The sequence below is a fragment of the Schistocerca cancellata genome, chromosome 7 (genome assembly GCF_023864275.1).
Source record: "Schistocerca cancellata isolate TAMUIC-IGC-003103 chromosome 7, iqSchCanc2.1, whole genome shotgun sequence".
Classification (NCBI taxonomy): domain Eukaryota; kingdom Metazoa; phylum Arthropoda; class Insecta; order Orthoptera; family Acrididae; genus Schistocerca; species Schistocerca cancellata.
Window position 1 is genome coordinate 105,558,081 of NC_064632.1, and position 13,890 is coordinate 105,571,970.

General features: G+C 41.9%; 1 protein-coding gene across 6 annotated transcripts in view; it reads right to left on the reverse strand.

Annotated features, from left to right (window-relative positions):
- LOC126091976 (ral GTPase-activating protein subunit beta) overlaps window positions 1-13,890 on the reverse strand; it is a 401,079-nt gene that overhangs the window by 13,714 nt on the left and 373,475 nt on the right. For all 6 annotated transcript variants that reach the window (XM_049907338.1, XM_049907336.1, XM_049907335.1 and 3 more), the window contains 2 exons: window positions 13,590-13,805; window positions 5,848-6,094 (listed from right to left, as the gene is read on the reverse strand). In XM_049907338.1, coding sequence (XP_049763295.1) covers window positions 5,848-6,094; window positions 13,590-13,805 — 463 coding nt within the window. The remainder of the gene's footprint in view (window positions 1-5,847; window positions 6,095-13,589; window positions 13,806-13,890) is intronic.

The window sequence follows — 13,890 nt, forward strand, 5'->3', positions numbered from 1 at the left end:
GACTGCCAGTATCGAGTAGCAATTCTGGCAATTCTGTCCACTTGTTTACTGCACTTCTTGCAGCAGTAACTGGGGAAATTTTCAGAATGAAGAAATGTGTACTGGCCTCATGTGATGAGGATATTCTGCAAGTGGCTCAAAAATACAGGGCTTGTCAACTGCAGCAGCCATCACTGTCACAGCTGTGAGATCGGGTGCATATGGATTTTGCAGGCCAATTCCATGGGCTGTGCAGTTGATTTTGATAGATGCATATTCTCATTTCCCATACATAATGAAAACTCAACAGGCCACAACACAAAATATCACTAAGGCCCTCACAACTACTTTTTCTATTGAAGGAGCACAATGAACTCTGCAGTTTACTTGCAAGGGTTTTCAGAGGTCTCACATCCAGAATGGAATTAAGTATATTACCACACCTGTGTCTAATAGCATGGCAGAATGTTTAACACACAGATGGAAAAAACCTTAACATCCATTCCTATTGGTTCTACACTGATCCTCTTTTTAGATTAGGTTAGATGTACTTTTCATTCCAATAGCTCCATAGTGAGAAGATCATCCAGGATATAGAACATGTCAGAAAAACAAGAATACACAATAAAAAAGAAAAAGAAAAACAAATATGCTAATGTACGTTCCACATATCCCTAGTGAAATGGTCTTCATCTATGTGGAATAAATAGAAAAATCTTAAACATATTTTCATTTAAAAGGTAATACATAACTTGTCACAAAACATTTACATGTTCAATACACTAAGGCGTGCAACATTACAGGCTATTTTCCTATGTTCAAAATATGGTTCAGAATGATGTTATTCTGAATGATTATATCTTTCAAATAGCATTTTTGGTAAATATTCTTAAGAAACATCAGTTATATTTATGTAACTAAAGCTTAAAAAATCATTAAATGTCAAGAATTGGCCATATGACAGAAAATGCTCTCTTACTGGCTGAAGTTCTGGTGCTGTCACAGGTTAGGAGTACGATGAAGTTATACATGTGTTATAGGAGGGTTACCCAAAGTTACTAGTGCATTTCCATATTTTTTTCTGCAAACAGCTTAGTTATTTGGTTATGGTAAATGCATTTACAATTTTTAAGCAATGATATAAAGGAATTTTGTGAAGACTGATAGTGGAAACATTCCAAAGTTGATGTGTTTAAGGATTCTTTGTTCCTCAAAAACAACCCAGTTTTTATGTTCTAGAAATAGGAAACTTGAAAATTGCATTGCATGGTGACTGGGACAGACGTACTGTCACACAGCAATAATTCATATTATTGTCTTAAAACTGAGGGAATTTTTAAACCGTTAATAACTCATGGAAAAACTGCAGAGCATCGTTGTGTTTGCTATTTGTCTTCAACAGCTTTACACATTGCAGTTTTTCCATTCCTCCAGGTCATTAATTTAAACCATCAAAAATTTTAAGTAACAAGGTAAAGGGAAAAAGATCTCAGTCCAGAAAGCAGAACCTTCAATTATCTGTTTTTCTACTGCTTACTTAATGCTGCTGAAACACTATGAATTAAAAGTGTTTCAGATGGATAAACTTTCATTTTATCATAATGCTCTGGTCTTATTTGATTTCCTCACACATTCCACACAAAGTTCTATTTTTCTCTTTGTCAAAATCAATCAGTTTTGTAAGAGGCTCAATTATTGTCTTCAATGACTTGTTTGGGAAGAATAACATGTTAAACAGTTTCTCAGATGTTTCAGAATAGAGACATCAGATATTAAAATGTAATATGATATGGAATTTAAATCTCCTGCATAAGTGTATTATGAATAAAATAAATATAAGAAGACAATAATATTAAGTGGGGCATATGTCTGGCTGGATAAAAGGCTCAATCACTGCCCAGCAATGCCCCTTGCTGGTTTTGGTATCCTTCACCAGCATCAGAGCCACTTATGTTTGCACCATCTGGGGCAAGCCATGCCTCTGGATCTGCCACACTAGTGGAGCAACACATTCCCAGGATCAACAGAAGCAGAAGTAGTGTCCTATTCCAAGTCAACATCCCAAGTGGTGGGCCCCTGGCATTCCCAGTTCTCTGGCCATTGTTCATAACCTCTACAGATCTTGGCCTGGACAATATACAGTAGGGTTTGGTCTCCAATCTGCACTGGGTCTGATGTCAGACCCACGGCCCAATCAAGACTCAGCAGTAAGCCAAAAACCAGACCCACCACCACCTCCTGCATCTGGTGCCTCATCAGGTAGCAGCTGCTCTACCAGCAGCAGCATCAGGAGCGACAGCCCAGCCTTCACAGCAGGTCACACTTATCCCTTCAATCCCATCATCAGTCACAGCAGTTCTGGCCCTATGGGCCAATTCGAAGGGGAAGGCTCTCTTGCTATTCTGCCAAATGTAGTGGTACCTCAACTGATTTAAATACATCTGTTGAAGTCACTAGGCACAACACGGTGCATTACATGCACTGGTGCCAGGTCAATAAGGGTACACTATAGTGGCAGACTGACATTTGGCTTGCACACAGACATGTCTAGTTCCACAATGCAGTGCTGTCTTCATTCTCCATTCAACTCCATATGTGGCTTCCATGACCAAACTGTCGGAGTGCGCATGCACCAGTAGAGCAATTCATATTTGAGTGCTTCCCAGCTGGACAAACTTACTTCTCCAGCACTAAGATTTAAATTATTCAGAGTGATGTAATGGCCAAAAGGTGTACACCTAGCAAAGTTTTGTTGCTGCTGAGTTCAAGGAGAGGCATGATCTGTTACATTCTGTGATTTATTTGTACTTAATTTGAGCTCAATAAAACCTGTGTTGTTGTTGAAGCAGAACTACAACGATGTATTCAGATAATAACAGTGGTACCACATTTAATGTTCACTCTTTGTGGAAGAAAGTAAAGCAGGAGTCTCTGACAAACCTAGAAAGAGGTTCCTTGTTTTATATTGAATCTTGCCCTTGTACGAGGTGCATTCAAGTTCTAAGGCCTCCGATTTTTTTTCTCCGGACTGGAAAGAGATAGAAACATGTGCATTGTTTTAAAATGAGGCCGCGTTCATTGTCAATACGTCCCAGAGATGGCAGCAGCGTACGGCAGATGGAATTTTACCGCCAGTGGCGAGAATGAGAACTGTTTTAAATACTTAAAATGGCGACGTTTTCCTTACTTGAATAGCGTGCAATCATTCGTTTTCTGAATTTGCATGGTGTGAAACCAATTGAAGTTCTTCGACAGTTGAAGGAGACATGTGGTGATGGAGTTATGGATGTGTCGAAAGTGCGTTTGTGGGTGCGACAGTTTAATTAAGGCAGAACATCGTGTGACAACAAACCGAAACAACCTCGGGCTCGCACAAGCCGGTCTGACGCCATGATCGAGAAAGTGGAGAGAATTGTTTTGGGGGATCGCCGAATGACTGTTGAACAGATCACCTCCAGAGTTGGCATTTCTGTGGGTTCTGTGCACACAATCCAGCATGACGACATGAAAATGCAAAAAGTGTCATCCAGGTAGGTGCCACGAATGCTGACGGACGACCACATGACTGCCCGTGTGGCATGTTGCCAAGCAATGTTGACGCGCAATGACATCATGAATGGGACTTTGTTTTCGTCGGTTGTGACAATGGATGAGACGTGGATGCCATTTTTCAATCCAGAAACAAAGCGCCAGTCAGCTCAATGGAAGTACACAGATTCTCCGCTACCAAAAAAATTTCGGGTAACCGCCAGTGCTGAAAAAATGATGGTGTCCATGTTCTGGGACAGCGTGGGCGTAATCCTTACCCATTGCGTTCCAAATGGCACTACGGTAACAGGTGCATCCTACGAAAATGTTGAGAAGAACAAATTCCTTCCTGCACTGCAACAAAAACATCCGGGAAGGGCTGCGTGTGTGCTGTTTCACCAAGACAACGCACCCGCACATCGAGCTAACGTTACGCAACAGTTTCTTCGTGATAACTTTGAAGTGATTCCTCATGCTCCCTACTCACCTGACCTGGCTCCTAGTGACTTTTGGCTTTTTCTAACAATGAAAGACACTCTCCGTGGCTGCACATTCACCAGCCGTGCTGCTATTGCCTCAGCGATTTTACAGTGGTCAAAACAGACTCCTAAAGAAGCCTTCGCCACTGCCATGGAATCATGGCATCAGCGTTGTGAAAAATGTGTACGTCTGCAGGGCAATTACATCGAGAAGTAACGCCAGTTTCATCGATTTTGGGTGAGTAGTTAATTAGAAAAAAAATCGGAGGCCTTAGAACTTGAATGCACCTCATATGGCAGTGATCCAGAATGTTTCCAAATAATGAAGTTTGATTTCAAAAACTGAATTAATGCACATGTCCTGATTTCATTGTATATAATGATACTTTCCTCTTGATAATGGAAGATAGCTTCAAAGAGGTAACATTACTGTTATCACAGCTTCATTCCGTAAATCAACAGTGTTGTGCTGTTTTGTGACGCAGCATCACTGATATCCACTCAACTCTCTCTCTCTCTCTCTCTCTCTCTCTCTCTCTCTCTCTCTCTCTCTCTCTCTCCCTCCCCCCTCTTTTCTTTTGGGGGGGGGGGGGGGGATGTAAGGGATGCTAATCTGTCTTATGATAGGTTTAATGCTGCCTGCCACGATTTTCTCTCCATTACCAACTTCTTCATCTCACAGTGGAATCTACACCCCAGAACCTCAAATCTTTATAGTATGTATGCTCTGAGTTCCCCTACATTTCTGTCCTCGACAACTGCCTCTACTACCAAATTAATTTTTCTTCTTCTGTTTTAAAACATGACCCATGAGTATCATCCTATCCCTTCTTCTAGTTAGTATTCTCCACAGATCCTTTCCCTACCAGTTCTGTACAGAACATCATTTCTTATCTCATCAGGCCACTTAAGATTAAGCATGCACCACATCACAAGTATTTCAATTCTCCTTTTCTGGATTCCATCTACATCTACATCTACATCTACATCCATACTCCGCAAGCCACCTGACGGTGTGTGGCGGAGTGCTTATGATAGGTTTGATGCCATACAGGGCATGATTCACTTCCATATGGTACAGTACTCCAGAATAACATTCTGAAAAATTTCTTTCTTGAGTTAAGACCTATGATTGATATCGGTAGACAACTTTTAATGAGGAATGCTTCCTTTGTCTGTGAAAGTCAGCTTCTTATATCCTCTTTTTTTTGTTTTTTGCTTTCAAGGTAGCAGAATTTCTTCACTTTGTGTACAGCTTGGCCCAAATTTTGATGCTAAGTTTTTCACTAATTCCTTCTCCACTGCTTCTTAATACTTATGTATTTCTTTAGCTTGCCCTCTATCCATATTCTGTGTTCAGTAGACTGTTCATCTCATTCAATAGGTCCTTAACAATCACTAACTTGCAGTGACTTTCATCCTGAATAACTGATTTTAGTAATATAAATCTGATAATGGCATACACTTTCATCTTACATGTTCCAGTCTGAATGTCAATTTTCTTTACAAAGCAGACTTGTGTGTATATTTTTTGGTTTGTTATCACAATTAGTTTAAAAAGTGATGGACAAAGAAAAGCAGGAAAGCTCAAGAGGAAATAACTTACAATAAATCTATAGGCACAATTATATTAGTATGCAATTAGTATTATGTAGATGGATTACAGAAATGAACTTGAGAAAAATGATATGTTGTCTATGACCACTACATTAATTAGAACAAACTACTAATTAAATTCTGGAATAGTATGATTCCTCTGTTGCAGTTAGTACAATGAGAAAATGAAATGAAAATTATTAATATTCTTTACAGCTTTATTCTGTGGCATAAAATATGAAGTTACATATGTATCAGCTCTGACCTGTCATTGTCAAGTCTCCTGCGTCGACACATGTTTAGTGCGGTTTGTCGGACCAGAGTACCCAATACTCGTCTGCTCACTACCATACCATCCACAAGAGGTGTAGCTAAGGAGGTTCGGCCTATAGGCCCTTGTAAGTGCACTCGGAGTAATCCGCTTGCTAGTGATTGCAGGAAGATTATGAATGTCTCCCTTTCCTGAGGACGTGATGATTCCAGGCCAGTATATGTTGTTGAAAGTAGTTCACCTGTAAGGACAACTTTGTGTTAGTGAATAAATAACTGATTTTTATGTGCCAAAAACAGTACAAGATGCATTTACATAATGATTTTACTAAGTCAAGCAGAGAAGAATCTATGATACAACATCAACAATCAACTCAACTAAAATGAGTACTTCATTTTTGCTCAGGAGAGGCACAAAACATGACATCCTGAAAATTATTTCAAAATTCAAAATAAAAAAGAACATTCATATTAATTAACAAAACCTGTAACCCTTAACTAGTGAGGTATGATCTCTCACACCACATGCGATTTTTGCACTCACTCTCCAGGGTCAATTTTGGCAGAATTCTTTCACAACCCCCTATCCTCCTTAAATCAACGGACCTACAATATTTTATTGTCAGTCATATTATCACCTTCTTTTTTTGTTGTTGACACATGTTACTGACAAATGTTGGGGTTTCATAGACCGTGTCTCGTGAACTAGAAACATGTTTTCTTGAGTGAAGACCAAAGCATGTTCACAGGAAAGTATCAGTTCTTATGATCTTAAGTTCGATGAAATTGTTGGTGGCTGGAGGAAGATGTACATAATACAGATCAAGAAATACACAAAATGACAACGATTTTGCAATAGCCAGTGATCACAGTTCTGCTAGCATACAAGAGGATCTTTTAGAGGAAGAACTTCAGGTCAATGGTGATGGGTACCTTTCTATCTCCCCAATAAAATACTTAAAGTGTCAGTTAAAATCAAATATGTTCTGAGTGATGGAAAAGAACAATGTAGATGAGAGCACAGAATGCCAATTTTGCAGACTTTCTTTTTGTACCTATCAAGTGCAATATTATGTGAAAGTTTGAACCTTTGAATTTAATTTTGTGTGAAACTTTCCTGTTATAATGTCAAGTTGAACACATATATTTCAAAACGACACAACACTTATCACTGAGCAAGTTGATAAAGCAAGACATGTGAACAAGGTAACATTCGAATGAACACGGAGTCCAAGTCTAGCGGCTGCTGCCTGGCTGGCCACTTAGTAGGCGCAGCTGCTGCATGGCTGGCAGACAGTGCCGCATGTAGAGGACGTGCGTAATTGCGCGGTGGCACTTTGAATGATCGGCTAGTCACAACACATTTCCTCCCTTTGAAATTTTTGCACTGGTCTTGATGGAGGTGGCCTGGAGACTGCTAATGTCCATAGGCGTTGTTTGACTGGCCGTCAAGTCTCGAGGAGGAGGCTTCCCGTATGGATGGAAGTGTCCCCGATGATAACGGGTCGAGATGACAGGAGACGTAGGGGTCGAATCTGCTGGGGCCCCGTGTACCAATCTGCCCGTTGCAGCAAGTCCATTTGATATAACAGGAGACATGGGCGATGTGTCGGCATCCGTAGGAGAAGGAGGTGAGTAGACTGGCTCCGACAGATGATGGTCATCCTGTTCCTGCATGGGCACATCTCCTGGTGTCGTCCGTTCTTGTACTGGCACTGAGATGACGGTGAGAGGGCTGCATTGTGAGTAATGAGAGATGCCAAGATCCCGAGCATCAGGTAGAGCCAAAAATGTTGTAGCGGCATTCAGAACAGGCGTTGCTGGCACACGAGGCCGAAGCTAGTCCGAATGACGCACTGCAACTCCCGTGTCCATCTGGATTTCATACAGGCGTCGGCCAAGGTGTCGTAATATGCGGCCTGGACTCCATTTCGGCTGCCTGCCATATCCCCGTACCCAGACGAGGTCATCGGCGGTGAACCGGCCAAGCGAAGGCACCCGTGGCCGTGAGGTGGAAGGGCACAGAAGACGAAGTAGTGTGCGGGGCTGTCGGCCATGTAAGAGCTCAGCCGGGCTGCGGCCGCCCATGTGGGTGAAATGGTAAGAAGCCAGAAACTGGAGAAGCACATCATCGGCAGCAGAAGAAGTCAGAAGTTTCCGCATCTGAGTCTTAAATGTGCGGACCAGTCCTTCAACCTCACCGTTTGATTGTGGATGGAACAGAGGGGCGTGACATGCATAACACCGTGATGAGCACAAAAATTCGCAAATTCAGAAGAGGCAAATTGCGGACCATTATCAGTAACAAGAGTAGAGGGAAGGCCTTCCAAAGAAAAAAATGCGGGGAAGAGCACTTGTGGTTGCCACGGTGGTAGGCGACGTGCAACGGACAATGAAAGGAAAGTTAGAGTAGGCGTCAATTACGAGGAGCCAATAAGTACCTAAAAAAGGTCCCGCGAAGTCAGCATGAATGCGCTCCCAGGGCATCTCAGGCGAAGGCCACGGTGACAAAGATGACTTTGGGGCGGCGGCCTGTGACACACAAGGGCCGCAGGCAGTGACCATGTGTGCTATTTCAGAGTCGATGCCGGGCCAGTACACATGACAGTGCGCCAGATATTTTGTGCGAGACACACCTCAGTGCCCTTGGTGAAGGAGGTGCAAGACTGAAGCACGCAAAGACACAGGTACCACAACACGCGGCGAAGGATTGTCGGTGGAAAGGAGGATAACACCATCCCTAGCCGTGAGGCGGTAGCACAAAACGTAGTAGTTCCGCAACGAAACAGAAGTCTTAGTGGACGGACGATCTGGCCAACCCTTCTGAATACAGGATCAGAACCCATAGCAGCCGCCAGCTGGTCCCCGGTGATGGGGAATCCGTCCACAACCCATGGCTCGGCAACATCCAGATGGAAACACAAAAGTTCGTCCCTATCAAATGCCAGATAAGGACCCATGGGAAGGTGAGACAGTGCATCAGCATTCGCATGTTGAGCCGAATGAATCTCATAATTGAAACGAGACAAGTAAAGAGCCCAACGCTGGAGGCGGTGTGCAGCCTTGTCGCGAAGTGACACTGATGGATGAAACAAGGAAACAAGTGGTTTGTGATCCGTAACAAGATGAAATTTGGATCCATAGAGAAAAAACACCAAACTTATGAAGAGCATAAATAATGGCCAAAGCTTCTTTTTCAATTTGAGATTACTTTTGTTGGGCATCCGTGAGCGTTTTGGAGGCATAAGCAATGGGTTGTTCCGAACCGTCAGAAAAAGGACTGCACCGTCCCCGTATTGAGAGGCGGCTGTGGCAAGAACAAGATGTTGGCCAGGTCGATAAGTAGCCAGGCACGGGGCCTGTTTCAGCATAGTCTTCAATTTCTGGAAAGCCGCTTCGCATGACGCGGACCAGTGAAAAGGCACGTTTTTATGCAACAGGCGATGCAACAGCTGAGCCACCGAAGCCGCAGACAGTAAAAACTTGTGATAGTATGCTATTTTCCCCAAGAAGGCCTGCAGTTCCTTAACAGATGTAGGGCGAGGAAGGGCATCGATCGCAGCGACAGTTTGCTGAAGCGGACGAATACCATCCCGAGAGAGTTGAAACCCCAAGTACGTGATAGATGCCTGAAAAAATTGTGATTTCTGAAGATTACACTTCAGACCGGCAGTCTGTAAGACATGAAAAAGTGTGCGGAGATTTTGAAGATGTCGTCTATATAATTTATACACCCAGGGACAGGGAGCAATAACTGTTCCAAGAATCGCTGAAAGAGAGCAGGGGCACTGGCAACCCTGAATGGCAATCGTTGGTATTGATAGAGGCCGAAAGGCGTCTTAAGGACCAGAAACTGCCGGGAAGCAGCATCGAGAGGAAGTTGATGATAAGCTTCCGACAGGTCAATTTTAGAAAAATACTGGCCTCCCGCAAGTTTAGTGAACAATTCTTCAGGTCGGGGCATAGGAAAAGTGTTGATGAGGCATTGCGCATTTACAGTGGCTTTAAAATCACCACAGAGACGAATATCACCATTGGGCTTAGCAACGACAACGACAGGAGAGGACCACTCACTGGTAGTGACAGGACGCAAGACCCCTGAAGTAGTGAGATGATCCAGCTCCCATTTTACCCGATCACGAAGGGCCACAGGAATGGGCCGAGCCCGAAAAAACTTAGGCCGAGCAGTGGGTTTGAGCGTGATATGAGCTTCAAAGTCGTTTGCGCGGCCTAACCCAGAAGAAAAAAGGGATGAAAATGTCGTCGACAAAGATTCCAATTGAGCATAAGGAATAGCATCAGAGACGATACTGACACAGTCGTCTATGGAGAACCCAAAAAACGTGAAAGGCATCGAAACCAGAAAGATTCTCTGTGTTACTCTGGTCGACCAGAAATATGAGAACAGTGCGAATGACAGATTTGTAAGATACCTCAGCATTAAATTGTCCCAAGAGAGAAATCTTCTGTTTATTGTAAGTCTGTAACTGCCGAGTGATAGGTGATAGGAGTGGAGAACCCAACTGAAGATATGTCTGAGAATTAATTATAGTGGCAGCAGAACCGGTATCCATCTGCATGCGAACATCCCGACCAAGGATTTGGACAGTGAGGAATAACTTCCCTGAAAGGGAAGAAGTGCAGTTGACAGACAACACAGAAGCAGAATCAGCGTCATGGTCACGAACATCGTGTATGCCGTCAGATTTGCAAACGGCAGACACATGACCCTTCTTTCTGCAATTGTGACACATGGTCCAACGTTGGGGACAGTCCTCCCATGAATGTTTCATAAAACACCGTGGACATGAAAGAAGTTGCCGGGCGTTTTGCTGCAGTTTCTTAGAGGGTTGTTTATGGTTAGGCCGAGGTTGCGCGTGGGAGCGCACTGCGGCCACGTCGGCCGGTGGGGACGCACCGTACGCGTCGTCAACAGCGCACAGAGGTTGTATTTCCCCGACGTCATCCCACATCTCTATTTGTGCCCCAGCGGCACAAGAAATTTCAAATGACTGCGCGATGGGTAGGACTTCATGTAGAGTCAGATTTGCCAACTGAAGGGCACGTTGCCGAACTTCTTTGTCGGGCGCCAACCGGATAATAGCATCCTGTACCATGGAATCAGCATAGGATTCTTTGTGAACGTCAGTGACAAATTGACACTTTCAACTGAAGCCGTGAAGTTCAGCAGCCCAAGTGCGATAGGATTGATGCGGTTGTTTTTGACAACGATAAAAGGCAACACGAGAGGCTACCACACACGTTTGCTTTTGAAAATAGACAGACAGAAGTGAGCACATTTCAGCATAGGACAAAGACGCAGGATCTTTCAAAGGAGCCAATTGGGACAACAACCGATACATCTGAGGTGAAATCTATGAAACGAACAGAGACTTACATGTTTGTTCGTCCATGACATGAAATGCCAAGAAGTACTGTCGAAGATGTTTTTCGTAATCAGACCAGTCTTCTGCCGTCTCATCATAAGGAGGAAAAGGAGGTATAGACAACGACGAGAAACGCCCCGCATTTGATGCCACGACGAAATCGCGAATTGCCAATGTTAGAAGTGTTTGCTGTTCAATGAGACCTCGCAATAGTTGCTCGACAGTAGCCATGGAAAGCTGTGGGTCAACAATGAAAAGGGAAAATCCACTACCTCGTTGCCAATTGTTATAACATCGAGCTGAACACATATATTTCAAAACGACACAACACATATAAGTCACTAAGCAAGTTGACAAAGCAAGACATGTGAACAAGGTAACATTCGAATGAACACTGAGTCCAAGTCTAGCGGCCGGTGCCTGGCTGGCCGCTTAGGTGGCATGGCTGCTGCATGGCTGGCAGACAGCGCCGCATGTAGAGGACATGCGTAATTGTGCGGCGACACTTTGAATGATCGGCTACTCACAACATTTCCATATTTACGTGTGCTATTTAGAAAAAAATCACACAAATGTACATGATTATGTACAATAAAAATTAAAATACTGCAGGCTTTACTTAGTGCAATAACATCAACAGTAAGTATTTAAACAACATTTAAATAATTATAAAAGTAAATGTAATACAATTTAAACTGTTCGAATGATTTATGCCTTAAATCTCAATTTAAACATAATTGTCCCAGAGACCACACATCTTAGTATACATTACAGAACAGCACCTAGTGATTAAGGCTGAAGGTATTTAATACACAGTTCAACTGACCTGTGGACATTTACTGATCATTTTTAAAATTATTCTTGCAAAAAATTTATTCATACATGAAAGGGCATGTCTTAAACTGTTCTCCCACATAGTTGTCACCATTGTTCAGACATTTGTCATACAGAGAAAGCAACATTCCTATGCCTTCTTCACAGAAAGATGCTGCCAGTGAAGATAGTCACTCCTGAATACCATTTTTTACGTCATCATCACTGTCAAAGTGCCTTACTCCAAAATCACAATTCAAGTTTACGAACATGTGGTACCCAAAAAGTGCAAGATTGGGGCATAGTGTTGCTTCATGACAACAAATGTCCGTATTCTGCTGGTATCACTCACAACCTTATTCAACAATTCAATTGGGAGCAGTCCAATCACCTGATGTATAGCCCTAGTGTCGCACCTTCTGACTGCCACTTCTTGAACTTGAAGCATGATTTTAGAGGAAGGCATTTTGACAGTGATAATAAGGCAGAATCCGATGTTAAGCTGTGGCTGTCTTTACTGGTGACATCTTTATATGAAGAGTGCATAGAAAAGCTGATTTCCCATTATGACAAATGTCTGAATAATGGTGGTAAGTTAGAAAAATAGTTTTAGATATGTTCTTTCTTGAATAAATAAATAATTTCAAAGACATGTTTATGACTTTTTCTCCAAAACCGTACTTACTTTCTAGACATGCCTCGTATATGCCAAATTACTGTTTTTGAGTTGAACAATTGATAAACATAAATTTCTAGGTATTTTGATAGGTGCACATGTTACACGGAAAGAGTAAATCAGCCACAAATGAAGAAAAGGTTAGCTGTGATGAAACTCATAACAACAATGATTTCTATCCTAAAGCAAATTTACTGTGAGTGAATCAACTCACATCTGAAATGTAAAATCAAAATAATGAATGGGGTGAATGTAGTCCACATGGATACGCTAGTCTGGCTCAAGAACAAAGTGGATAGAATCACTGCTAACATTAATTAAAAGTCAATCCTGCATTGGGTACTTTATTAAGTGTAATTTAATATGTAATCTGTGTATGTTCTTCAATCATGAAATCGAAAATGGAGTACACGAAACAGAGATGATTATCTTAGACTACTAAGTAATAAAAGAGCAATGGATCACAACCCAACTGCTGCTTGAAGACATTTCTTTAAAATGTTGCCAAAAGGTATAAAGTAACTCTATTGGAATCTTTTTATGGACAAGTAAAAACAATTAGTATTTAAGGGATATAGTATACACAGGCTTAGAGATTTCTGATGGTCATTATTTATACAACTATATTTTGTACACATCTAGTAGCAATTTATTAACAACAGTAGTAAATATTTACTTCAAGACATCTAAAATGTATATTTAATGTGCTATTTTTCATACATATACCATTATATTCACCATATGATTTTATTTATTAACATTAATGCAGAAAACCGTTGGATGTCAAAGAGTGCAAATGTATTATGGGCAAAGCATTATCATTTATTATGACTATTATCCTTGTTATTGTATGTTACCTACTCAATGGAAAGTTTAGATGATCTTCAAAGCTTTCAATCCACACTACTAGCACTTTTGTGTTAGAATGTGTAGGCAAATTTCGAGTGGCACCTGTCCTCCTCCGACTTCCTTCTCCTGGAGAAGGCTGTTTGTCTAGATCAAGTGAGAGAGTCCGTGGTTTATCAAGCGATCGCTGACTTCGAGGATTGCTTTCTGAGATGCTACGCTCATACCAACCTGTTGAAAACAGATAAAAGTGTACTTTATATAATATTATCATTTCTTAAAAGATAATGACATCATGACAAAGTTTTAGTTATGA